A 26,572-nucleotide genomic window follows, 5' to 3' on the forward strand; every position below is an offset into this window, starting at 1 on the left:
ATATTCTCAAAAAAACTGCTCAAAAATTATTTAAAAAAACGAAAAAGCAAATAAAAAATACCAGAAGCAAATTTGAAAACATTCAAATTTCCATGCGGCGTTTTTCTTTAGGGCAGTGGCATAGCCCAATACGGTTCGATCAATGACTTGGCAACCGTGGGCAGGGCAAATGTTGCTTCATAGCAAATCAAAAGCTCCCTCCATGCTCCGTCCGCTCAGCGTGGCGCTCTGTAATCAGTATCACAATCAGATCAGTGGTCTGGTGGTATTCTTCCTGACCGCTTCTATTAGCGCACCTAACTATCGTGTAGTCCCAAAACTCCGCGCCGCACTCTCGCAACCCTACTCTCGCCTGATGTTCACATTGACGGTTACACGAATCACGCGTTAGTGGATCACGCTTGAAAACTTGTGTTGAAACGTCCATTCGGGCGTTTTTAGTGATTTTGTGAGGTTTTAGATTGTGCCTATTTCTCCACCGACTACCAGGTAAGAGCGTGTTTCTTTGAATTTCATTAAATACAGCCCGAAACTACAAGTGCTCTAAGCTGTATACAAAGATAATCTATGTACACTGATGATAAAAGTTCGGTCGCAGGGACCAAATTATTGAAAATCGAACTTTTTTGGCTTAAGAAACCGCACTTTTCGGTTCAGGTAGCCGAAGTTTCTGATCGTAGGAACCAAATTTCGGTAAGCTGAACCGAAGCTCGGAATCTGCGGTCAAATAAGCTCGAAGTTCAACTTGGGCCGAAATTTTTTTACAGAGCGTAGGTTGCAGAAACGGTTACATAATTTGTTTATACCATCACTTTCTACATGAGATGTAGAAAAAAATTATAAGCCGTGACTTTGTTCGGATTTTTCATCTCACGTAATAAAAATTTCGTGTTTTATTTTGATTAATGCTGAAAATTTGATTTCGAGTGCTGTAATGCAGTATTCCGATAGATCTCCATGCTCTAAAATAAATTTTTCTTGACAGCTTTTTTTCTAAAAATAGGATTATTTATGAAGTTATTGCAAAGATACCTATTTACGATCGATTGGAAATACTGTCAAGACCAAATCCTTGTATTTTGATCTTTTTGTAATGAACCGCTGGACGAGGTGCTCATTTAAGCATGTTGATAAATATTTCCTTATTAAAACTTCACGTAGATTATACGACTTGAGCACGGAGAAAAAAGTTCGTGCGTGGAACCCGAAGTTGAGGTCATATGGATATCTGAAGTTTTCTGATCACACATCGGAAAACTTGAGGTCGAGCTGCCGAAGTTTGGGTCAGACATCGAGGCACTTCGGCATGTATCGGAGTACTTCAGAAGTATGACCCGAACCCTTCAGTATATATCGAAGTACTTCAGATGTCCGACTCGAACTTCGGCAGCTCGACCTCAAGTTTTTAGATACGTGATCCGAAAACTTCAGAGATCCATATGACCTCAACTTCGGGTCCCACGCACGAAGTTTTTTTCTCCGCGAGTAAAGAAAATTACAGAATGCAACCTCCAACGTATAGTTATTAATGTTTCTAGTTTACATTGGTTAGGGGATTTGAACTTCATGCTCACAGAAAAAAGAGCTTAAAATAATATTAAAATAGTCTACTTGATTCAAATCTCGCACTACAACGGTTTTCGTAAGCTTCTTACTCAAGCAGCGTTCCTTCCGCGCGTACGCGCAACAGCTGAGCCGAAGCACATGAGATAGCGGTTAACATTTTCATACTGTGGAGGCTGTAATGAGTACGTTTAGTGCACGATTTGGCTTACTTTTGTTCCTTCACGCGCGGGAGGTTTCAATTAACGCACCGCAAAATTTTATATATCTTAGTCAGGTGTTTATTTCAGTACTTTTCAGTACTTTCAGTACTTTGCTCGAATCATGTGCTATGCACAATTCGATTGGAAAGCATTTATTAAAGAACTCAAATTTGCACCTTCTCTAGCGGTTCATTAAATTCTTAATCAAATCTTCCTTTAGGGTGTTTGACATCGAAATATCAACCCATTTCGATTTTCAAAATTTCAAATTATTTGGTAAAATGATCTGTATTTAAACTATACATTTATATATGTATTTTATTGACTTTTGGATGGATTAGAGAACACAGTGTCTCTTTTCCTTTCGCTTTTTCGCCAAGTGAGACATATTGCCGTAAACATGGGTCTGACAGTTTGACATGCGCATTTTTCATGTTTTCTCAAAAATGTTTTAATGATTTCTATCAAAGATTCAATGTTGTTTTTTGATCAAAGAGTAAGCTAGTATTTAGATGCAATGCAGATATGCCTTTTGCTGTACAAGGAAGGTCAATCGATGCAAAAAGTTACACGGGAAAAACAACTTAGCGATGAGCCCTAATACTTTAAGTATAAAATAGCGCCAACCACAGGCAGTTGTGCTGAGCCCTACCTACAGCTTTAGGGTCTAGCCCTACTGTCTGTATTTGGCGCTATTTTACCTGATATGAAAGGGCACAGCGCTCAGTTATTTTTTCCCTGCACCTTCTTACTTCATTGCGCCCTAGTCATAAAAGACGTCAGTCTTTAGAAAACTATGGTAAATTGCCTTTTTCGCTTCCAGATTTTTGTTTACGGAAATATATATTGGTGAAGGAATGATCGGCTGAAACCACATATTCTCATTCAAATACCGTAAAAACGCTGAAATCACAGAGATAATTTTGGCCCTAAATGGCACCCCTCTTTTTGCACCGATGACTATGAAGATCCTTTTTCGTGGGCGTTGACATTTGTTTTTCCTTCGCGCTGAAGAGCTGGTTGGGCTACAGCGGTGAAAAGTACCTGGATCCGATTAGCTGCTGATTAAAATTGCCACTCTTGATGGGATATTCCAAATTCTGACCTGGAAAATTGGTGGAAACTTGAGAGGATCCTGGGCGATGAGGCAACGTGGCTGGCGATGCTCAGCCTTAACTCACAGTTAAGAGGCATACGGCAAATTAGTTCGAGTTGGTTGCAATGGCATTTCTGTTGACGCGCGTCGCGATGCTCCCGCTGGAGTGCAACGAATAATCGTAGAATTTACATATTTGTAGCCGCGACGCGCCGCACAGGGGATCGTGTCAATGGAGATGTTGCATGTGTGAGGGATTTGCGATTTGACAATTGATTCTCATGTAAAAGTTCGCGAGAAACACGATGGTGCCACTGGTTTCCTCTGAAATCAACTCCCAAGCTCAAAAAAAGCTCTCAAGTTGAGGCCAAAATGGAGGGGATATCCCACGCTATCCTGAGAGTCCACCTCTACATCAAGACAAACTCTTCACGCAAAGATAGGAAGCGAATACATTGACAGGGCTCCCACTTTATTTGGGGACTCTAAAACTGAAAGTCCGGCATCCCTGCTAATGTATTTGCTCCCTATCTTTGCATGGAGAGTTCGTCCTCATGTAGAGGTGGACTCTCAGGATAGCACGGGATATCCTCTCCATTTTGGCTTCAACTTGAGAGCTTTTTTTGAGCTTGGGAGTTGATTTCAGAAAAAAAACTGTGGCATCATCGTGTTTCTCGCGAAGTTTTACCTAACAATCAATAGTCAAAGCGCAAATTCCTCACACATGCAACATTTTCATTGAGTCGATCCACTATCTTTGCATGGAGAGTTTGTCTTGATGTAGACGTGGACTCTCAGGATAGCGTGGGATATCCCCTCCATTTTGGCCTCAACTTCAGAGCTTTTTTTGAGCTTGGGAGTTGATTTCAGAGAAAACCAGTGGCACCATCGTGTTTCTCGCGAACTTTTACATGAGAATCAATTGACAAATCGCAAATCCCTCACACATGCAACATCTCCATTAAAGAGGTCGGACATGAAATTTTTGACTAAAATTGCAAATTTTGACGTTTATTCCGTCACATTTTAAATTTCAAGGGTGCCGGCAGTAGGAAATTTCACGAAAGAACCGATGGAACCACTCTTCGAACTTCAAAGTTGGGTATAAACAGGGTTAAAAGCGTTTAAAGTTTCAAAATTTTGTCCGACCTCTCCTATTGACTCGATACACTGCGCGCCGCGCCGACGCCACCGTGTGTCCTCTTCAAGGCTCAAATCGCACGCCGTCATCCTCGTCAGATTTTCGTGAATTCTCTACTTCTCTGAAGACAGATGCATTGAAAAAAAAGTTCGATTGTATGAGCCGAACGTTCGATGGTACAAACTGACTAAATTATTCGGTTTATCTAACTAGGTGAACTTTCGGCTTGTGTATAGGATCAAAATTTCGATTTGCAGGATCCAATTATTTATCCTCTCAGTTCGGTTGCATCAAAGAGTTGTTTCCATTTTGTGACCGGTCCTTTTCACATGGTGAAACAAGAGCTCCAAACCGGATTTTTGATGACCCTAGCTTTAAACACTTATAGGCTGATTATATCCCTGGTAAAAATTGGCAATAGAATCTGTGTTCCAAAACACCATAAACCCACAGCCGGCTGTAAGATTTCCAATAGCTTCTATAGCCGGCAACACACTTTCTTATAACCTTTTATAGCCGATGGCGATTAAGCAACAGCCTGGCGATAAAGTGTATGCTAAACGTTACTAATTATGGATGCTAGGACTTAGTGAGTTTTTGGACTACCGCTCTCTTTTTGGGAAGTAGTATCTTGATTTATTTTGCGAGGATAGCTTCGTACTTTTGAAGAATGCCTGCCATTCCTAACATGTTGAAGCGCCTGCAATTTCGTATGATACTGTGCAATACCTCTGGTGTGAAATAGTTGCTTCAAACGCCGTGGTACGCTGCGGCGCAGCGCGGCGCGGCAAGCGGGAAGCCAGCGCGGTACTCGCATTGGCGCCTACAAACCTAACAGGGATACTTCACGCATTGCGCAATGCGTGAAGTATCCCTTTGAACCGAATTTAGAGATTCCTGACCGGGAATTTTGTTACTCGTGCCAGAATATTTTGAACTGAATTGTTTTTCTCCGTCTGCTTTACACGTGTTACTCACAACAAAGAGATGATATAAGTATTAAGGGGCAGAATCCTCAGAGCAAAATCGTTGCATCGCCAAGAATTTAGCCATAATATAGAAAGAGAGGGTGCTTCTATTTATGATTGCCTGCACTTTGGTCCACGAGGACCCAAAAGTTGGCATATTGATACCAGAGCTGCATAGCTGAGAGTCTTCAAATATTTTGGACCAGTAAACGTCCAAGAATAGCGATCAAACTCGGTGTGACTGCAGTTCAAACTTTTCAATTCAAAAGTGTTAAAATTCTGATTAACCATGTTCATTGGTCGGATTATAATGCAAAATATACCGGAAATGACGGATTATACCGGATTATGATGCAAAAGGCCATATATTAAAGGATGTAAATTTGCATCACATGCTAATTAACGTTCGCTGGAAAGGAAACTCCCGAAATAAAACGTTCCCGCACAATAACCGTGACACAAGTGGTGGACCTCTTTTGATTTTTTCTTATTTTCCGCCTGCCCGCCTCTCTTCGTTTTTCTAAAAGCTTCGTCCGCGTGGACCAACTTGCCACAAAATCTCGGCCAAAAGTCGCTCATAGAAACAATGTTGACTTTTTCTAAAGTGAGGTCCCCTTCACTTAAAAAACTTGACACAATGTTTTGAATTACATTGAATAGTCTCGGTCTTACTTTCAGTAACCAGGTTGACTCGGTTTTGCCAGAGACTTATCTCAACATGGCATACCGCTTTTCCGAATACCTAAAAGCCCTCGAAAGTGTTGACGAAGGATTGATGAGCTACAAGGTTACTGCGTCTATCTTGAGACTTCTTAGTATTTTGTTTATTTTCCCTTCAGTCAACATTGCATCATTTCGATACACCTAAATAGATGTACTGTTGACAGTGGGGAAAATAAACGAAATGTCACGAAGTAGCCAGCTAGACGATGGCCCGGAGGCAAATCAAGTTTTTTTTAGCTATGTCTCTCTAGTAACATCGTCAATATCTTGTATAACCGTTTGAATAGGATCCATGGGAACCATCAATTATTTACCTCAGACATATTACTTTGAATCATCATAAAATTTTCCCAGATGATTGTGAAGGTGGGTGCATTTGTATCCATCCACTTTGCCTCAATTTTGGATGTGATCGTCATGGCTGCCAACATGAAACTCAAATGTTGTAGGCGTATCGTCGCTCGGAGGGATTCGTAACCGGAGGTTGGCAGTAAGTTAAAAATTTGAACTAAATCCAGTCGCAGAATTTCGCCTATCGATGGTGAAACTGCAAAAATGCGTACCTTAATTGCGGTGTTTCAAACTTTCCGCTCCCATTTTATTTTTTAAAGGAAGGCCGAACTGGCTCAAGGCTCTAGGTTTGAACATTTCACAGAATATTCTTCCCATAGAGGAAAATATCGCCGAAGTTTTCAAGAAATGATGATGTTGAGTAGTTTGTTGAGAAAAATAAGATATGGCAAGAAGTTTGCAACGTGGCAAACTGAGATACGTGTTTTTGCGGTCACGCCATGGATATTTCTCAGCAGAATCTCCTCTTTATGATCAGCTAATGAATCTGAAATAGAAAAAAAAAAATAAAAATAAAAATTCTGAATCACTATTGAAATACACTATAAACTCGGTCTTCGTGATGACTGAATACGTCTCACGGTGCGGGCACTCCAGTGTCAGTGAAAGGTGCCGAGAAACGGCGCAAGGTGTTAGAGTCAAGGTCCTTGTCCTAGACCTGTCAACTTTTTCCAAGCACAGATACGCTACCACGCGTGACCACTGGCTGCCCGCTAGCTGCCACCAATTGCCTTTAAGGTCCAACTTCCGCCAAGAATACTTTTTCCTTTGGTTTTTTCTCCCTTTTTTTCGCCGCAAACTTCCGTCTCCGCTGAGTGACAGCTGAGTGCTTACCGAGGTTGAACAACCGATAAATCGAGTGATAGCCTGAAGTATAGGGTGCTCCTAAAAGGACGCGTTCAACTGGACCGAATTGAACAGAAAGAGTCACGTCTCATTAGAGAGAAAATTAGTTAGGGGTTGCTTTGAGATAACTCTCCGCACATTTTCTGCAGTGAAAAAGTCAACGTTGAGAGGAAATGAATCGCTTGTCGTGAAAAGTGACACCCCTCCCCGACCCTCCCCACCGCCCCTCCCCTGAGAGCGAAAAATACTAAAATCAGCCGAGGAGTTTCGGTGTATGGAAAACATTTTTAGCGCATATTCGGTTCCAAAAAGAGCCGCGTAGCTAAAAATATTATGAAACTTTTTGGTCCTTTAATGGTGTCATATGACCGCTCTTAAACTAGACAAGTCCGCTCTTTTTAGACTAACTCAGGCGAAGCCCCCCCCCCCCCCGTGCCGCGAAGTACACCCTGTGGTTTAAAAATTTTTCATATGAAAAAAAGGCGTTGAACTTTAGCTCTGACATTGAGTATCATTGGGAAATAAAACTTGAAATCTCTCTTTCTCGGTTCGATCTTGATTAGGTTGCGGTTGATTAGGAGGCGTGCTTTGCGATATATTGATTGATCTGCCATTTAGACTACGAAAAAGGATTGATAAACAGGGTGTTCGCAACGAACAGCTTTATAATCGATTCTTTACCATAGCTTAAATTTGGGAATTATCGATAATCAATTTTTTCACGCCTTACCACTGATCTTGATTTGATTTGGTTCCTTCCTGTTAAATTCGGTCCAGATAATTGATTCTCGGAATTCTCGACGTACCTGCAATCATAAACCACGGTCGTGTTTGAGACGGGTCAGTTGCGGCCGTCAATCGAATGCATTGTTTTTTAATGGATTTAGCATCCAATTATTAAATCTTTCCAAATGTCAAGGTTTTATAAGTTCATCAGGATAAGCGTCAAAACCACAAAATTTGGTACACACGAAAATTATTAAACATCGATCGCTTGTGAGGCGTTTTAAAACGTGTTTAACGTGTGATTAATAAAAGTGCAGATAATTACTGAGATTCAGGACCATAAAATGTTGCCTCGGAGGATTTCAGCGCAGCGAGACACGTTGATTTTTCCAAAATTCATGTTAATCCACGATGTACCAATTTTGGGTTTCGCTTACGATTTGTGGGTGTGCCGTGACACGCCCTGGCCTCTTCTTGCACACGCCTATGGATCCTGAATTCTGGTTTAAACGGTGAGAACATACTATTTATGGAGGACTGAAATTAGTATCGCAATGTCTCAATTTTGCATCGAGTCTGATGCACGCGTGGACACATTCGTCTCAGAGTGAGAGAGAGGAAAATGGATATTTCAAACCGCTCAAAATTTTGCAGCTTCTCAAGGTTTTTTCTGAGGAGCTACGCCTTAAACTCGAAGTTACAGGAGGGACCTAATATAAAAATTGAATTGTGCTGTGACACTCCTTTTTCCGATTGATAAGCTCCTAGCTTCCTTCAGTATAAATCGAATTTTCAAAGAAACTTTCGAAAATTTTCCTCCAATTTTCACTCGCATTTTGATCTGAAGTATGTGGATATTCCAAGGGACATTATCCATGACTTTCCTCAATGATAAATGCTTCAAAAGGGAAAATGTAGGAACTTCTGGAAGCTCCTCCTTGGTAAAAATTGGCGATACGAGCTGCGTTTCAAAATACCATAGGAGTTCTTATAGCCGACTAAAGAAGGCTATTGAAAATCATATAGCTGGCTGTAGAAAGCGGAGCAAATCATATAGCCCGGCTATACGAAGCTATAAAAAAGTATACAGTCGGGCTATATTTCCTATCGCAGGGCTTTACACTTTATCGCCATTGGCTATAAAAGGCTATAAGAAATTTTATAGAAATTCGTGTGCTTTGGAAATCATTAAGTTTGATACGGAATCACCTTAATATTTACAAAACGCACATTATATTTTCCTTTACTACATATTTTTTTTTCATCAATTAAAATGAGAATAGTCCATACAGAGTGTGCAAACATTTCAAAATCATGAGCTGAAAAACGCTGACTCCGCGAGATTAAATATTAGAGCCTAGCACAAAGCGGAGCGGCGACGCACTGGCGCCTACAAACCTAACAGGGATACTTCACGCATTGCGCAATGCGTGAAGTATCCCTGTTAGGTTTGTAGGCGCCAATGCGCGTTTCGCGTTCTCTGCAGTCTGCGCGCCCGCCGCGCCGCAGCATGCCACGGCGTCTGAAGCAACTATTTCACACCAGAGGTATTGCACAGTATCATAAGAAATTGAAGGCGCTCCAACATATTAAGAATGACAGGCATCCTTCAAAAGTACGGAGCTTTCCTCGCAAAATAAATCAAGATGCTACGGCATAAAAAGAGAGCGGTAGTCCAAGAACTAACTAAGTCCTAGTATCCATATTTAGTAACGTTTAGCATAAACTTTATCGTCTGACTGTTGCTTAATCGCCATCGGCTATAAAAGGCTATAAGAAATTGTACAGCCGGCTGCAGGAGCTATTGGAACTCTTAAGCCGGCTGCAGGAGCTATTGGAACTCTTAAGCCGGCTTTAGGTCTATAGTATTTTTATATTTTGACTATAGTATGTATGAACACTCATTCTACTACTAATTTTTACCAGGGCTACGGTGTTCTTCCTTAACATGGACTACTCACTTTCCCCTTTTCTCCCGGCCCCTTTTCCCCGGTCAAATTTGAAGAGTAGAAATGAAAAACTTATCAGGCGTTGCTGATACTGCTCGCAATGTTGCTCACTGTGAAAGAACCGGAATGCCTTCGCTTCGTGAATTCATTATTGGAAAATGTTCCATAAAATTTGGGTCTCATTTTTATGACAAGAATAATTAAGGGATACTTGGAGGACATGACGCATGACGTTGCCCCTCTGACGTAAGGGCGTACCTCAATTTCCTTATGAGCCTTGTTTTACATATAAATCTATGATTTCTGGAGCTCATCCAGAAATCGAGATACGCCCTTACGCCAGAGGAACGACGATGAGTGCAGTTTTCGAAAAACATTGAGGTACGCGCTAGGGCGCTCTGCGACGCGTATCTGCCACAGGAGTCTGTCATGGTAGAGATCCTCCTCAAGCTGGTATCTCTCCATCTCTTCACAGTCTTAAAATGTATTCTGTGAAAAATTCACTGCTAAGATTCAATTTTCAAGCATAGAAGAGTGAGTTTAAACTCTCTTTCCGCCGTAAAGCTTCATGTTATTTTGAAACTTTAAACACGTGTTTCTCAAAATACTGAGAACTGTCCTAATACGCCTTGCTCCTAACACTCCTCCAAGCTCCTGAATCATGCTCGGGCCACTAAATTCCCCTTAAATTCCCCCTTAAAATTTTTTTCGGCGGTTGAAAAAGGGAATGTGAACCCCGAAACGTCCTGTCCAAATTACTTTTATTTACAGCCTGTACCCCGTGTTCCTCTCATTTCATTTACATATTTTGGGCTGATTAAATTGTTACCTATATTAAATTAGAGAGGTAGTTACTGGCATGCTGATTAACTTCTAACGGCTTATCAGATGTTCAGCCTCCACTCCTCGTTTTGTTTCCGTTGCTGGATAAGCGGCAACAGTGTATAATAAGCGCATGCTACTGATGAGGTCTCTAGCGGTGCGCGGTCGACGTCTCTCATTAGCGGACTCCGGCGTCCGGAGCTCCGTGCTCGGTTTCGCAACTAAACTGCAACAATTAAAACAAAATAAAAGCAAACAAATCGCACGCCGTGGCTGACCTCACCAGTCACCAGACACCGCACCGCGGCCACCAGCCAGCAATCACCAATCGCCGCTCGCACCTATTTTTATGATTCTTCGGCGGATGACCTCGCCCTCACCACATATCGCGCCATCTCGGTCGCCCTGGGGCGGCCGCGCGGTAGTCACCCGTGCTGACGAGGAAAGCTGTAAGAGCATCCGAATGTTGCCAAATTCCCGGCAATAAATTCAATAGACCGTATTCGATAACGGTTCGATGTATCGTGTGGTTCAAAACATCTTTCATTATCTTAGAATTTAAAATATCTATTGTGATATTTAAATAATCACTGATTTCGGAGTCGGATTTTAGCAGCGCGACGTGGTCGATTATTTCGGAACTACAGCTGAAGATTCACCTTAACAAAGTGATATCTACAATTCGGTTTATTATAAGGGTGTATATCCTTCTTATTATTGACTTTTTATTTTGGAATAAAAAGGGTCTCAAAGGGTCAATAGGGTCGTTTTTCGCGCCTTATATTAGGAGGCCCTACCACTCTTATAAAAATATTTGCGTTCTTGTGTTACTTTTGGTTAATTCAGGAAGTGAAACACAAACCACCACACATTTTTTTTTGATTTTGGTATAGTTTGTGAAGAAGTCAGTGCAGAATTTTAGGTTTTAGGTTTTTAGGAGTTGCACTGATTGGTTACGTTTGGATCTTTTTGTTTCAGGCGAGGATGGAGCCGATCTCGGTGGAGCCGCTGGACGACGAATTATCCGCGCGGATCCGGGGCGGATGTCGGCCGGGGTTGATGCCGGCGGCGGGCATCAAGGTTCAACCCTCCGGCTGCTGCCTCCCCAACGAGTACCAGCTCTACGCCGAGCGACTCCGCACCTTCCACGTCCGACACGACGATATCTGGTGCATCTCCTACCCAAAATGCGGTGAGTAGTCATCCATTTTGTTCATCTATTCTTGGTAGAACTAAAAATATTCCATCAGCAGCACTGGGAAAAAACACATTGGATTTAGAGTCCAGACTCTTAAAAACATCGACAAGAAAAAGTACTTTTGATTCAATCAGAATCTAGCTTAAATCAAGAACCAGGCCTCTTAATTTAAGCGGATTTCCTTTTGATTCCAGCAAAAATCCGATTGAATCAAGAATATTTTTTCTTGTCAATGTTTTCAAGAGTCTGGACTCTAGATCCAATGTGTTTTTTTTCCAGTGAGTTTGAAATCATGTCCAATAATGTTTCAAAAACACAATGAAAATATTTTTAAAAAAAATCCGGAAAAATTCGGAGAGCTCTTGAAATTCCGGATTTTTCCGAATCCCTCCGGCAAGTTTCAGGAAACGGAGAAGAGAGCATGAGGGAGGGAGGGAAAGGAGAAGTAGAGAGATGGTAAGGCAAGAGAAAAGGGGAGAGGAGGAGGAAAGAAAATAGCCGGTCAAATAAGGAGACTAAATTCTTTAACCATTTTAAATTATTTTACGATTGCTGTCATTAAAGATTGGCGGAGGGAAAGGTAAAAACTTAGTTCACTCTAAAATGTTTGAAAAGACATTGTGCCTGATAGGTCGAGCCCAGACAATGAATAGCGTGTTTTGAACTTTGATCCTATGGGCCTTCGAGATGGGGGCGATTCCCATTGGAGATAGGAGGCACGGGCTAAGGAGTGGAATTTGAATTTTGCGAAGTTGCCTTAAATAACTTGTAGATAGAAACAATCAAAATTTTAAATATAAATGCCAGAAACGAGCATTGCTGTTAAACTCTACCGGGTGTTTTTATCATATTGTGGGCAAAGCCTCCTTAAACCATTCTCACTTATAATTAGACTATACATTTTGCAGTGGGGAACTGCAATTTCTGGCTCATCCGTACAAACACGTATGTCTATAGGGGAAATTAATGGTACATACGTTGTTTCTAAATTGAGCTAGAATGTATAGTTTCTAATTGCAAAATGTGGTCCAATTTAAACTATATGAAGCATCCCGAAAGTAAGGGGGTGATCAGGGTTCAACTATGAAGACAGCCCTAAGCCCGCGGGCATGAAGTTGAAACATGCGGCGGTAGCAATAACGCAAGATGCAGTATCTATGGCACAGTCGAAGCCGAAATTGAAAGAGTGAAATCAGTCTAATCACCTCCGGGGGCTCCGGGACACGAGGTCAGTCACTCAGTGACGTCACTCAGTCACTCTTCATTGCAGCCGAATAGCCCGGTCTCATCACGTTACACTGTCAGGTCGCACACTGTATCCGATCGTGCAATCTAAAATCCATCGTAAAGGATAACCGTCTCCCTTTTCCACCAATTGTGGGGCTTGGAGGACAAGGCGCATAACTGCAGTTTTTGCTGTTTCGAGAACTACGTGTTTGAAATTTCGAAATTACACAGATCCTTGTGGCGGAAAGAAAGTTCAAACCTACTTTTTGATGCTTAAAAATTGGAACTTGGAAGCGAATTTTTCACAGGATTTGCATAACGACTAGTTTTACTTGAAATAATTAATATCTAAATTTTTTGAAAAAAAAAACTACACTTATGCGCCTTGTCCTCCAAGCCCCTCAATGGGACATTGAACAACGAGGAAATGTAAGAAAAAATAGGAAGAAGGAGAGGAAAAAGTATTTCTTCTCCTCCTCTTCTTTTTTCCTTCCTTTCATCTTCTTCGTCTATCTTTTCTATTTTTTATTCACCTTCTCCCAATCTCTATGATTTTCCGTTTACAGGAATCACTGCTTCCTGTCAGTTTATGAGTAACATTTCAATTGAGTTATGAATCATCATACGCTTGAATAGAAAAATACATCTAGTTTAAAAAGCGTAAAGTTATGTTATTTAGGATAGTTTGCTGAGGGGCAAAACCGCAAGATTCAGATAATTTAAGACGCGAATCCTCGAACAGATTTCTGCACAAGAGTATATTCTGGCCTACCTTAAAAATTGAAGGCGAAATCGGAGTGTACATGTAACAGGCATACTTCCTCTTTACTGTGTCTTCTTTACTTCTACCAAATATATTACGTCGGAAAACGCTGATATTTTTGATAGGTTTTTGACAAATGACCATGGGCTTTTATTCAACTGCTATGATGCTAAAAAAAAAACGCCTTTATACAATCGAAAGTTGCCAAAACCCTTATGATGAAATACGAATCACCAAAAACTTGTGAACATTTTATTAACACAATTATATTTGCATTTTTTCTAGCATATCTGAAAATTTAGGAGAAAATTATTGATTACGTACCCTCCTTAAGAATATATTTTTAAAGGTAAATTGGCAATATTCAATTGTTTGTACGGCGTTTTCTTTGGCCTGGCAGCACAGATCTCGTGTTCGGATACAGTCATCTTTCAATCTACTGTGCGCTGTGCGTCGGTGCACGCAAACGAAGCATCGACCCTCTCATCACTCAAACTATTTCCGATCAAACAACATCATTGCCAAGCTTCAAACTTTTAACGACATTCTCTGTGCGTTTAGAATTGAATGGACCAGTTCTCATCCATCACACATTGCAAATGAACGAAATTCAAAATTGCGGAGATCTCCCCGACCCCCCTTGGAGCTAGGGAAATTTCCTGAGCTCTCCTTTGGAACTTTGAGAGTCCTGTAGATCTCCCGTGGAAAGGTGCCTCTCTACCCCTCCCCCCCCCCCCACACGAAAAATGTCCAAGCTCTGCCAGTGCTTAACATTTATGAAACAACCATAAAATTTCGTGTAGTAACATTAGGAAAAGGGCCCGATGCAATTATAGTTCTTTGGAAAAATGAAGAAACCGCAGCACATAGCACCGTTTATTAACGTAGCCTCTCGTAGGGAGGACACCATTCATTTTAGAATAAGGTATCTTTACTATGCGATAGAAATAAAGAAAATCTCACGCAAATTCTATCCCTAAAGCTACGTCAAAAAATCTGGATCAAAAAGTTAAAAGATGTCTTCACTGGAAGTGGTATTTCTCAGTGAAAGGCTTTCAACAGTAAATTTTATTGAATGAAGAAATGTTTGCGAAAGAGATCAAAAATCTCCTTTCAACGGTGAAAAAATTGTCCAAAAAAAAATTATGCCGAAAAAATACGATTATTTCCTTTTTCTTACTATTATATTTCCTATTCACTTTATTCATTTTCATTTTCTGAGCCAGACATTTCTTTTATGTTGAATTTTCGTCCAAGTTCTGATTAAAATTATCAGGGATTAAGAAAAAATTCATCATTTGACAAGAACTCAAATCAAGTCCATGATTTTTAAAACGTATTCGTTATGACGAATAAGAGGTCTCCTGCATGAACTCAATAGTGATGCTTTAAATATCCATTTTTTATTGGACATATTTTTATAGAGAGGGTATAATCTTCAATTAAAACAGATAAATTGTTACAAAACAGGTGATAAAATCGTTTTAATTGGTGATGTGCACAGACGCTGCATGGCTCGCGTATTTATTGCAAGAAACTCCGGATTGGCACATTGGCCGACAAAGCGATGAACTTGAGAGTTTAAAATGAGCAATGTTGCCATAATGTGAACTCAAAATATTCCAGATCACAGATAGAACTTAACTCCCGAATCGATACTCTGCAATCCGTATTATGATTAAGTGAATTTGTATGGGTGTTGCGGTTTTACTCTTATAGTATAGTTGTGAGACATGTACCTCCATTACGTTTTTATATCAAGGATTTCTCCTCGTTTTCACGAGCACTTGACAAAATTGAAATCATGCCGGAAAAACAGTTTGCGCAATTGTTTACTTACCTAGTTTCGGATTTCTTATATCCATCTCTAGAAAAACCTGGCAACTGATTAAAAAAGAGAAATTCTCGCGATCTTGGTTTTGAAAATAAGTGATATGAAATCTGCTGATAGTATATTCAGGAGCGGATATTATACATTTTTAATGAGGTCATCAACGTGATTTTTTTACCATTCCACCATAAATATGTCCACTCATTCAGCTGTCTCTCTTACGCTCTGCAGGCTCTTTGCAAACAAAATCCTCCAATCCCCAAATTCTCCAAAAATTTCAAAAGAAAAAGTTCACAGGTTCACTTGAAGATTCGCGGTCTATGAGACATATAAGTTCGACAACATCCAAATTCTCGTTTGGGTTTTCCTTAGCACGACAGTTTTGGCACTACACACTAACTTATACGTAACTCGGAATTTGCGAAAAGTTGGTCGTGTGTAGTGACAACATGGGTGAAGGTCGCATCAAGGCATGCGTCATGTCGCACAAGGCGAGGCTAGTACGTAACGCGAATTCTGACGCCGCGCCGCCACGGTTACCACCTTACGGGCAATCCCTATTAATCCTCGTTGCCAGATTTAACTGAAAATCATCATTCTCGCCCCTTCACCTCGTAACTGAGCGAGAGTACACAAATTATGACGCAAAATTCGGCAACATTGCCATTGCTCTCAGCAACGCTGACAAACTGTGCGGATGGTATTCACGCCTGCAATTTAGACTTTTTCACGATACAGAATCAGACCCGGGTGAGCTTGATATTGCATTGCACTGTTGTAAAGTCCTACGTAAGACTTATTTGCTTACTCAAGGAAATTCACTTTTTTTTTCTTTAATTTTGGTGATATCCTCGGTGCTTTGACAAAAATTCCCTGAAACTGCCAATCTGGAACACACATTGATGAACCGATAAAGAAATAAGTTAGAAGGAAATTGTATCATTCGCTTCACAATTGAGCCTCCTTTATTTTAACCACTTCAAATTATAAATTATGAAACGAGTGAATTAAAAAATATAAAAGTAAAATTGATTTGCAGAGGGAAAAGGACTGTCAAAACAAGAGGTGAAAAGGAGGGTTCTAACGATGGTCGCGCGTTTTTTTTCTTTCTTTCTTTCTTTAAATGACAGACCAGCAAAAATGGGACTGATAGTTATAGCCTGCAGATAATCATGCGAAATTGTCAAAAGTATGACAGAAATTACAGATTTCAAATATTTCTGATAGAATTTTTGAAGTCCCAATGATTTGTGGTCCCTCTCCTGGGTTTTTGTCTCTAATTTCTCGCTATATAAGTCGATTTCAGAAAGGTAATAGAATATATCAGATGTTCTCTAAATGACACTTCATTTCGCTTTTCAAGCGTTCTAAACCGTGTTGAATTTTGATTCTGATCCTTCTTACCTCGAAATCTTTGACATCTTCAAATGTTTCAAAAACAACTCTTGCAAACCCTGCGCATTCATTATATAATGAAGTATCATCAGAGCGGCAGATTTAACCGATGCGTTAAAGTAAGGATTGTTCATTTTAATTTATCACTGGGAACTTTGTCAGTTTAATGAATTATATTGGACTGTCTTTGGTTTTTTTTTCTCTTTTTTTGGTATCATTATTTGAATGTTATTTTCTGAATTTCAGGAACCACCTGGACTCAAGAAATGGTTTGGTTGCTTGAAAACAATCTAGATTTCGAAACGGCCAAAGACAAATTACTTTTGGAGAGAGTGCCATTTTTCGAGTAAGTAATAACTTCGTTGAAAACATATTTTATTGAGTAGATAAAAACCTCACACTTCTCCTCCCCCCCCCCCCCCGGTTAAATTGGCAGTAGAATCTGGGTTCCAAAATACCATAGACCTACAGCCGGCTGAAAGATTTCCTAAAGCTTCTAAAGCCGGCAACACAATTTCTTATAGCCTTTTATAGCCGATGGCGACTAAGCAACAGCCTGGCGATAAAGTGTATGCTAAACTTTACTAATTACGGATACTAGGACTTAGTGAGTTTTTGGACTACCGCTCTCTTTTTGGGCCGTAGTATCTTGATTTATTTTGCGAGGAAAGCTCCGTACTTTTGAAGGATGCCTGCCATTCCTAACATGTTGGAGCGCTTGCACTTTTGTATGATACTGTGCAATACCCCTGGTGTGAAATAGTTGCTTCAAGCGCCGTGGTACGCTGCGGCGCGGCGCGGAACGCGCATTAACGCCTTCAAACCTAACAGGGATACTTCACGCATTGCGCAATGCGTGAAGTATCCCTGTTAGGTTTGTAGGCACCAGTGCGACGCCGCTCCGCTGTGTGTTAAGCTCTAATATTTAATCTCGCGGAGTCAGCGTTATTCAACTCATGACTTTGAAATGTTTGCACACTCTGTATGGATTATTCTCATTTTAATTGATGAAAAAAAAAATATGTAGTAAAGGAGAATATAATGTGCGTTTTGTAAATATTAAGGTGATTCCATACCAAACTTAATGATATCCAAAGCACACGAATTTCTACACAATTTCTTATAGCCTTTTATAGCCGATGGCGAAAAAGCAACAGCCAGGCGATAAAGTGTAAAGCCCGGCGACAGGAACTATAGCCCGGCTGTATAATTTTTTATCGCTTCGTGTAGCCCGGCCGTATAATTTTTTCCACTTTCTACAGCCAGCTACATGAATTTTCTGTAGCGCCTTCTTCAGTCGGCTATAAGAACTCCTATGGTACTTTGAAACGCAGCTCCTATCGCCAATTTTTACCAGGGCCCTGATGTTATATGTAACTGGAGCATTGCAGAGGACAAGAAGTTACATATACAATATATGATGGATAATTATCTCTAATCTATGAAATTCAACTACCCCTTTCCTTGCTCTTCTTTCATACTTTCATGCGAATAAATCCTAAACATATAAGTATCCTATAAGTGTCAAATTACAATTTGACACTTCATAGTAGAGAGCAGGCAAAAAAGTACCCCCCCCCCCCTCCAGGCAACGTATAACAAGCACCTACCTTCTTCACGAACATTAGAGATTAAACTGAAGAGATAACTAGCACTGACGCACATTTTAAAATAACTATTAAATCTAGTTTCACTTATGCTGAAAGCTGCGCGAAACGCAACATTTATCCGTCTAAAATGCCAACGAATCCTCTGGCAAAGAAACACGATTTTCGCAATTTTGTTTATCCTTGAGGTACCTTGCTAATCAGAGTTAAATCTCATCATTGATTAGTTAGCGAAACAGAAAAACGCGACAGCAAAGACGGCAATGAAAACAATCTCAAAGTGACGCGTTGCTCAACTGTCTCGACAGGCACGGAAAGAAAATCCGGAGCGCCTTCAAATTCGTGTGTATACAGCACGGACATCCGTTGAACACGAATAGTTGTATCCAAGAGTTTTCATCAAGAAACATCGCGTCTGCATCCGAAATACTGACCGATGACGCTTTTAGTGGCGGTTGATATTGGTAAACTCCCACCATAATCTTTTATAACATAAGTTGCGCAACTTATCAATTCCTCACAAGTTATGTATAACTTTTATCGAGAGCCTTAAAAAATTCGCTTTATTCAGATATGCCTGATTGCATTGAATATTAAATTTGGAATTTAGACCTAAATAAATGAGAATAAGTAAACTACGAACTAACACACTGTTGAAATGTGCGAATTAGAGAAACTCTTTTCGGATTTCTCACATGGAATGAATGTTGAGTTCACGTAAAGTCGTAAAAAAGTTGGCATCAAAATTTAGTCTTTATTTTAAAAATCGTTTATATCGATGCTAAATGGAAAGTAAAATGCAATAAATGCTTGGAATATGCAAAACTCACAATCTAGGTTGAATTTGTGTAAAAATTCATTGAAACTAGGGAACTATACTCCCTGAGGCGTGTTATGCGTCACTCAAATGATTATACATACATTATAGAATAAGATAAGAGAAGAAATGTATTGCGGGATTATTCTTTCGTGAAAAAAAACAAAGAATGTTTCGCTACTTGGTATTTATCACACTTTTTTTAAAAAATGTCTCTCTCCTTGAAATTGATGAGGTTTTTTTTTACCTTCTTAAACTATCAATTGGAAATCTTACATTTCTTCACATTCTTATTTCTAAAGAAGAATTAAAATCTTTTTTATAAATCTTAAATTTACTGCACGTATTTCTGCGCCAAACGGAACTGTGTACATTAAGACGTGAGCCCTGTTACGCATATATTCTCATGGGCTTCAGGACTCATGATGTCTTAATGCGCATAGTTCCGTTTGGCAGAAATACGTCCAATTCCACTAGAGGGCTTACAAGAACCCGAATTTTTTGTGTCCTTCAGAGCAGTAAGTTTAGTGACACAGGACTTTCTGGTAAAAGATGAGAACGAGAAAGACATATTCGGAGACACAATCGCCTTCACACATGAGCAGCCATCACCTCGTGTTATCAAGACCCACCTTCCCGCCAGACTTCTTCCTCTCGAAATCTGGACGAGAAAACCTAAGGTAAGTGATACATTCACTGATACATAGTAGCGGTCCCCTTAAGTTTGCAACAGCAGATTTTGTCCATTCAAATACATGTAAAACAATCTACATTTATCAAGACAGACTCACTGGGAAAAAAACACATTGGATTTAGAGTCCAGACTCTTAAAAACATCGACAAGAAAAAATACTCTTGATTCAATCGGATTTTTGCTCGATTCAAGAACCAAGCCTCTTAATTTGAGGGGATTTCCTTTTGATTTAAACAAAAATCTGATTGAATCAAGAGTATTTTTTCTTGTCTATGTTTTCAAGAGTCTGGACTCCAGATCCAATGTGTTTTTTTCCAGTGCTGTTTTAGTCAGACCGGATACTTTATGTTGGATTATAGATGATAAATGACGTTACCGGCTATCGAAAATGCTCTATAGTGGCAGGCGCCAAAGTTAGGCTGTATCATGCTAAAAGTTACAGTTCAAATTAAAAAGGATCTTTATGTATGTAGGACAATTTTTTGAAGTAAAACTTAGGCAAGTCGGATAGCATAATCGAAATTTAAATTCCTGATGGAATGAAACTCTAATCTCCTGAAGAGTGATTTTCGAACAGTTATATAGGCTAGAGAGCGTAAAGTTGTATTTTCATGCAGCAATTAACAGCCCAAAATATAACAGACTAATACTTTAATTATTTTTTCTCAAAGTAGTCAAAGCAAGGTTTTTGTAAAAAAAAAAAAAACCTCAATTTATCATTACTTGATTCCAGTTTGAACATTTTTGACAGTTTTTGGTTGTTTTGCTTTGACAATTTTTCGTGCCAAAAATTTTGTTCGTCACTTCTCCGAGCATTGATACCTACATATCGATTTGATGTTGTTTTGTATGAAGGCCTTTAAAGGCTCAGAAATGGCCAGTATACACTCCAAAGATATTCAATTTTCGGCCGGAGAGAAATAAGCTGAAACGGTTACATTCCACTAGATACAATCATTCAGGAATGAGGACAAAACTAAGATTTTTCACGCTAACCGGAATTGCTCTCCTGTCATTATTGCAATATTAAGGTATCGAGTAAACAAGTTTTGAAAGTTTGTACTTCATCATAGATCACAGTGTACTCTTCCAAGGGTTGCGTAACGTCAGCATTGCTTTCTATGACCGTGACCGAGTGACCTCCACCACCGTAAACGAAGATATCATCTAGTTTGTCTCGCTTCCCTATGTGTCGTCATCTCACTCCAATTTCAAAAGTGTAAAATAAGCATCATTTTTCACATTTCATTGCGGATATGGTTTCCTCAAACAGTCATAAAAAATTCTACAAAACAAGTTTCAATGCACGATGAAATTGGCGTATTTCGGCCAAACAGAACTATGTGCATTAAGACATGAGCCCTGAGGCCCATAAGAATATGTGCATAGCAGGGCTCATATCATAATGCACATAGTTCCGTTTGATACAAATACGTCCAAATGACTTACCTTTTCTCGGCAATGCCCTTCATTTTCTATTTGGTTTCTGTTGAATAGCTCATCTATGTCACACGAGACCCTAAAGACGTAGCCATTTCCTATTATCACCACCATCGTCTGTGGAACGGTTACTCCGGCTCGTACGAGGACTTCATCGAAGGATTCCTACAAGACAAATGTGAGTAATTTCTTAATTTACTATAGCAAGAGCAACCTGTGTGGTTCAGCAGGCTGGTCATTTATACTTGATCAGTTTTTTCAAGTATGGTTCGGTCGACGGTAGTAGACAACTTAATTCACAGTTTATAAATGTTCAAGTCGGGTTTTAAGATTTAGATAAGTGCCCTAAGAAACAAGGTGCTGGCATTTTAATTAATTTCACTGTTGATACAGGGAGTGAAGTTCCAGTATAATCCGGTATATTATCGCCTACTGAACATGTCAAGTATTTTCTCGAGACGACGTTTTACGGGCTGAAAACTTGAAAACATCATAACGCCGGCTTAACTTGGAATTTTTTGTTCCGAAATATTCTCATGTTGGTGTGCTTTGCTATGTTCAACTATCAAGAGCTTTAAGATTTTCCGTAAAAAAGTTCCATCTCCCTTGAACGGTCACATATCGATGGTGAATGGTGAAAAACACGTATACCTCGATTACGATGTTCCCAACTCCGCTGTTGAGTTCGAGTTTTTCAAAGTTTGATGAACGTCATTATTCAAAATTTTCTCATGCAGAATATTCTGCACAGGATGTATCAAAATCGGTAAATTCTCAAGTAATAATGTCCATCGGTTTTCCTTTGAAAAAATAATATTTCGCAAAAAGTCTGAAACGTTGACAATCGAGATCCTTGTTTTGTGACTTTTATCATCAATAAATGGTCAGTGGAACTGCAAAATTGCGTGTCTACGTTTGTGACGCAGCAGGCTTCCGTTATTCTATAAATTATTTTTTGAATTGAAAAATACTCATTAGTTCATTATTAGAAAATTTAAATACTTTTTTCAAAATTTCCTCGTGGAGAGGTGTTTCAAACTTAAAGCAGCTGAATGCTTCATTCATGTTAAAATCTCTCGATTTCATATTTTATGTTTCAGTGGTCTACAGCCCGTTCTGGGAGCATATTGCCGGTTATGTAAAATTATCTCATCTGCCTAATGTATTAATTAACTCCTATGAAGATATGACAAACGTAAGTGGACATTCTTCCTTCGTGAAGATTTTAGTTGAGGAGCCGTGTTAGTTATGTTGGAGCTATTTTCATGGAAGATATCTATAGAAATCTTTGACTCCCCCAATACTTTCGATATTTTCAATTTGCATAGATGTAACAAAACTCTGAATCATAAGCAGGATACATGTATGTATGTATAAGGCCGCTTTTATAGCGCTCTCTGGCGCTTTGCAACACCTTGCCGCCAAAGTCCCCTATCCTCTCAAAGCCCTTCAGGGAGTTGGCAAACCCTCATATCTTCTAAAACCCTCTGTCCCCACCCTTTCACTCAGGATACATGTACTTGTAAATTATAAATATGAATCAAAATTTTCGGTTTCAAATTTTAAAATTTAAAGTAAGCCATTTTATGCCCTAAGACTCCTCTATAAGCCTTTGCTATCATTTCCAAATACTTAGGGCCGTGTTCGAAGTCTCTGGTTCATCTGCTATTTTTTTTAGGGGAGCTCAAACAGTTTGAACCATGCCACACCAGCTATTGCCAAATTTAACTGGGCAATTTAATTTTTTACATAGACAGGGTGGTGCGAATTTTCTTTCAAATTTCGGTGAATTTTCTCCACAGTACGAAGCGAATTCCTTATAAAATTTTCAAAGAAATCCGCACAAATGTTCTCTCGTAAAAAATTAAATTGTTCAGTTAAATTTGGCAGTGGCTGATTTGGCTTGGTTCCTTTCTGTGAGACGCGGCCCATTTTAAAAGTCAGAAAGCGCGCATGTTTAAACCTACATGAGAACTGATACTTCGGCACTGTTTTGAATAGGACTTGGCTGGGGTGATCCGGCGAACAGCAGCATTCCTGGGGAGAGAGTACACGGAAAGTGAGGTAGCCAGGCTGGCTGAGCACCTCAAGTTCCCTTCGATGAAGAAAAACGCAGCCGTGAACGGCGAGGACTTCATCGTGGACCTGAAGGAGAAGCACGGCATGTGCAAGGAGGACCCGGACCTCTCCTTCGTCCGGAAGGGCAAGTCCGGCGGCTTCCGGGAGGCCATGCCCCAGCACCTCATCGACCGCTTCGACGAATGGAGTCGCACCAAGAAAATCGAACTCGGCATACAGGATCTCAACCTCTCCCAGCTCACCTGATCACGAAGCTCCCGAGGTAGATACTCCCCTGAATTTCCACCCCCTAGTCAAAGTTGGACATTGTGACATCACTCCGATGTCATATTCTGCCGTTCACAGCAATAACGCCGTAACTCCATTGAAAATGTTGTATTTTTCTTCCACACATACTGCTCTAATACAAGAAAATCCGAGTGTGATATGACTTCATTTTCACTGGAAAAAAAACACATTGGATCTAGAGTCCAGACTCTTGAAAACATTGACAAGAAAAAATACTCTTGATTCGATCGGATTTTTGCTTGACTCAAAACGAAATCCGCTTACATTAAGAGGCTTGGTTCTTGATCTAAGCTAGATTTTGATCGAATCAAGAGTACTTTTTCCTGTCGATGTTTTTAAGAAACTGGACTTTATAGATCCAATGTGTTTTTTTTCCATTGTTTATAATGGACCACTAGACAAGGTACGACTTTCAGCATTCTGATACATGCTTCTTCACCAAAATTTCACGTAAAACACGATGCGCACAACGAAAATTACCGAAATCAACTCCTTCCGAAGATATTCAATTATTCTTGGTGCGTGAATTGAAACCACCCGCTCATGAAAACTCAATGCTCGTACGCGATTCACATCGCGCGCTAAACGTTTATCATGAACATCTCTGCGATAAAAAAATCTGGCAACCTCAATCTAGACGCTTTGGCTCAGCTATAGCAAATTACTTATAGTTTGAAAAACGCATGGTGGGAAATGAACATTGCTCGATTGAGTAGCTTGCTGAAACCGTTATAGTGCGCGATTTGACTCATGTGGATCTTTGAGTTTCTTGTGAGCGGGCAGTTCAAATTCCTCGTAACCAATGTGAAATAAAAATGTTAATATCTCCGTTAGGAGTTGGTTTCAGTCATTTTCGTTGCGCGGATCTTGTTCTACGTGAAATTCTGGTTAAGAAAAATGTATCAGAATGCTTAAATTCGTACCTTGTATGGTGGTCCATTTTGAGTTCCAAATGGTATACCAAAATCGACCTGGAAATATGAAGGATTAATACTTGCTAGTTATCTTGTAAAATAGTATTTTGTCAGAAAAATAGCGGAAAAATGTCGAATGGAGATACTGCGTTTTTACGACATTGGAAACAATCACATCAGCAGTGCGTTCATACAATGGTCATCATATGAATGTTATGGAAACACCTATAATAGTCGTAAATAAACTAATGATTCTCGGTCTGTGAACCATACTAAGGTCTCTGTACCTAATTAAGGTACCCCGTACCATAACTAAGGTATATGTGCTATTATTATATGTAGAGGTACTACTATTAGTGGTGTTCCATATTTACCTCTAATAGGTTTATAAGCCATAGTTTTTTCTCAGTGTACATAAAAAAAACTGCTGGTGATTCGCAGTGAAATGAAATTGAGCAGAAATAATTAAATGATATGGTACGCATCAACTCGGGGTTGACTCTTCTGAAGACTTAAACGCTGTGTAAAAAAGTAGGCAAATTCACATTTTGGCTCAAGTTAGTTCGTGGTCTTATGGTGTAGTTCCTGAAAAAATATTCGTAGATTACGATTGTTATTATTGACTTTGAAAAATTTCGGCTGTGTAGGAGCGAAATGCGGTGGCGAATCTTGTCGCCTCCAGCGTCTAATTTACAGAATGGTCAGTACAATGTTCTATAGTATACAAAAGATTATGCGTATTTCATTTTTAATAGGACATGCTCTGTTGTATATAATAGCTACAACCGACATGCGTATATTTATTGTGGTTAAAATCACACAAAAATCTCCTGAGATATATAAAAAATGTCCAAAGTACACTCCAAAACGCCTCATTTCCTTACTCCGCTCCGCACATTTCCAAATTTTCTACTTTACCAACGATCAAAGGTTAAACCGTTTTTCAAAAATATTCTCACTCCAGATGCTTGGCAGCTAGACTACCAAAATATGGCAAAACTGCGGGCGGATAAAAAAGTATGCAGAAACGATGGGTCTCTTATTTTGACCTGCCTTAACTTGCATTATCACAAAAATGGAGATGTTGCATGTGTGAGGGATTTACGATTTGACCAATGATTCTTCAGTAAAAGTTTGCGAGGAACACGATGGTGCCATTGGTTTTCTCTGAAATCATCTCCCAAGCTCAAAAAAAGCTCTCAAGTTGAGGCCAAAATGGAGGGAATATCCCACCCTACCCTGAGAGTCCACCTCTACATCAAAACAAACTCTCCATGCAAAGATAGGGAGCAAATACATTAACAGGGATGCCGGGCTTTCAGTTTTGGAGTCCCCAAATAAAGTGGCAACCCTGCTAATGTATTTGCTCCCTATCTTCGCATGGAGAGTTTGTTTTGATGTAGAGGTGGACTCTCGGGGTAGGGCCCTTCCATTTTGGCCTCACTTTGAGAGTTTTTTCTGAGCTTGGGAGACGATTTCAGAGTAAACCAGTGGCACCATCGCGTTTCTCGCGAACTTTTACGTAAGAATCAATGGTCAAATCGCAAATCCCTCACACATGCAACATCTCCAATGCTTCAGCCGAACATATTTTCCTTTTAACTCTGCGGCATTATTTTTACCGTACCCCTGTTTTTTTTTTGCAGATGGTTTCCTGCCTGCTCACAAAAAACCAAGGAAAGAATAAAACTGACAAAACGTGCCTAAATTAAAATGTGCCGAAATACTTGTTGATTTAACTTAGGCATCATAATTATATTATACTATTTGTTTGTTTTGTGTAGTTGTGTTACCGTTACCCTTTGAGCCCTTCGGATGATGCCACTTTATCAACCATATCAAAAAGAAACAAAAAAAGGACTCTCTGAAGGGCGAACATCACTCATGACGACCTCATGGGAATCTATTCCAATAAAACCCTTTTTCAGTAA

At 39.8% G+C, this 26,572-nt stretch overlaps 1 protein-coding gene and 1 long non-coding RNA gene across 2 annotated transcripts; one reads left to right on the forward strand and one right to left on the reverse strand.

Moving 5' to 3' along the window:
- Positions 1 to 161: 161 nt before the first annotated feature.
- Positions 162 to 26,572, forward strand: LOC109035036 (luciferin sulfotransferase). Its single transcript, XM_019048501.2, has 8 exons — positions 162 to 489; positions 11,367 to 11,580; positions 17,049 to 17,148; positions 19,741 to 19,906; positions 21,418 to 21,538; positions 22,461 to 22,555; positions 23,362 to 23,701; positions 26,288 to 26,572. The coding sequence occupies exons 2-7, from the start codon at positions 11,373 to 11,375 to the stop codon at positions 23,683 to 23,685; spliced, it is 1,014 nt and encodes a 337-aa protein (XP_018904046.1). The 5' UTR covers positions 162 to 489; positions 11,367 to 11,372; the 3' UTR covers positions 23,686 to 23,701; positions 26,288 to 26,572.
- LOC140224518 (uncharacterized) lies at positions 4,996 to 19,610 on the reverse strand. Its single transcript, XR_011899786.1, has 4 exons — positions 18,413 to 19,610; positions 10,396 to 10,614; positions 7,622 to 7,697; positions 4,996 to 6,532 (listed from the first exon to the last, which is right to left on the reverse strand). It is a non-coding gene; the product is annotated as an uncharacterized lncRNA (long non-coding RNA).

The sequence above is a fragment of the Bemisia tabaci genome, chromosome 4 (genome assembly GCF_918797505.1).
Source record: "Bemisia tabaci chromosome 4, PGI_BMITA_v3".
NCBI classification, from domain to species: domain Eukaryota; kingdom Metazoa; phylum Arthropoda; class Insecta; order Hemiptera; family Aleyrodidae; genus Bemisia; species Bemisia tabaci.

Bases quoted from the DNA above. Each gene is read 5' to 3' on its own strand.
- LOC109035036 (XM_019048501.2), top strand. From the start codon at position 11,373: ATGGAGCCGATCTCGGTGGAGCCGCTGGACGACGAATTATCCGCGCGG. The intron at 11,581-17,048 runs GTGAGTAGTCAT...TCTGAATTTCAG, and splicing joins CATCTCCTACCCAAAATGCG to GAACCACCTGGACTCAAGAA. The intron at 21,539-22,460 runs GTGAGTAATTTC...TTTATGTTTCAG, and splicing joins AGGATTCCTACAAGACAAAT to TGGTCTACAGCCCGTTCTGG.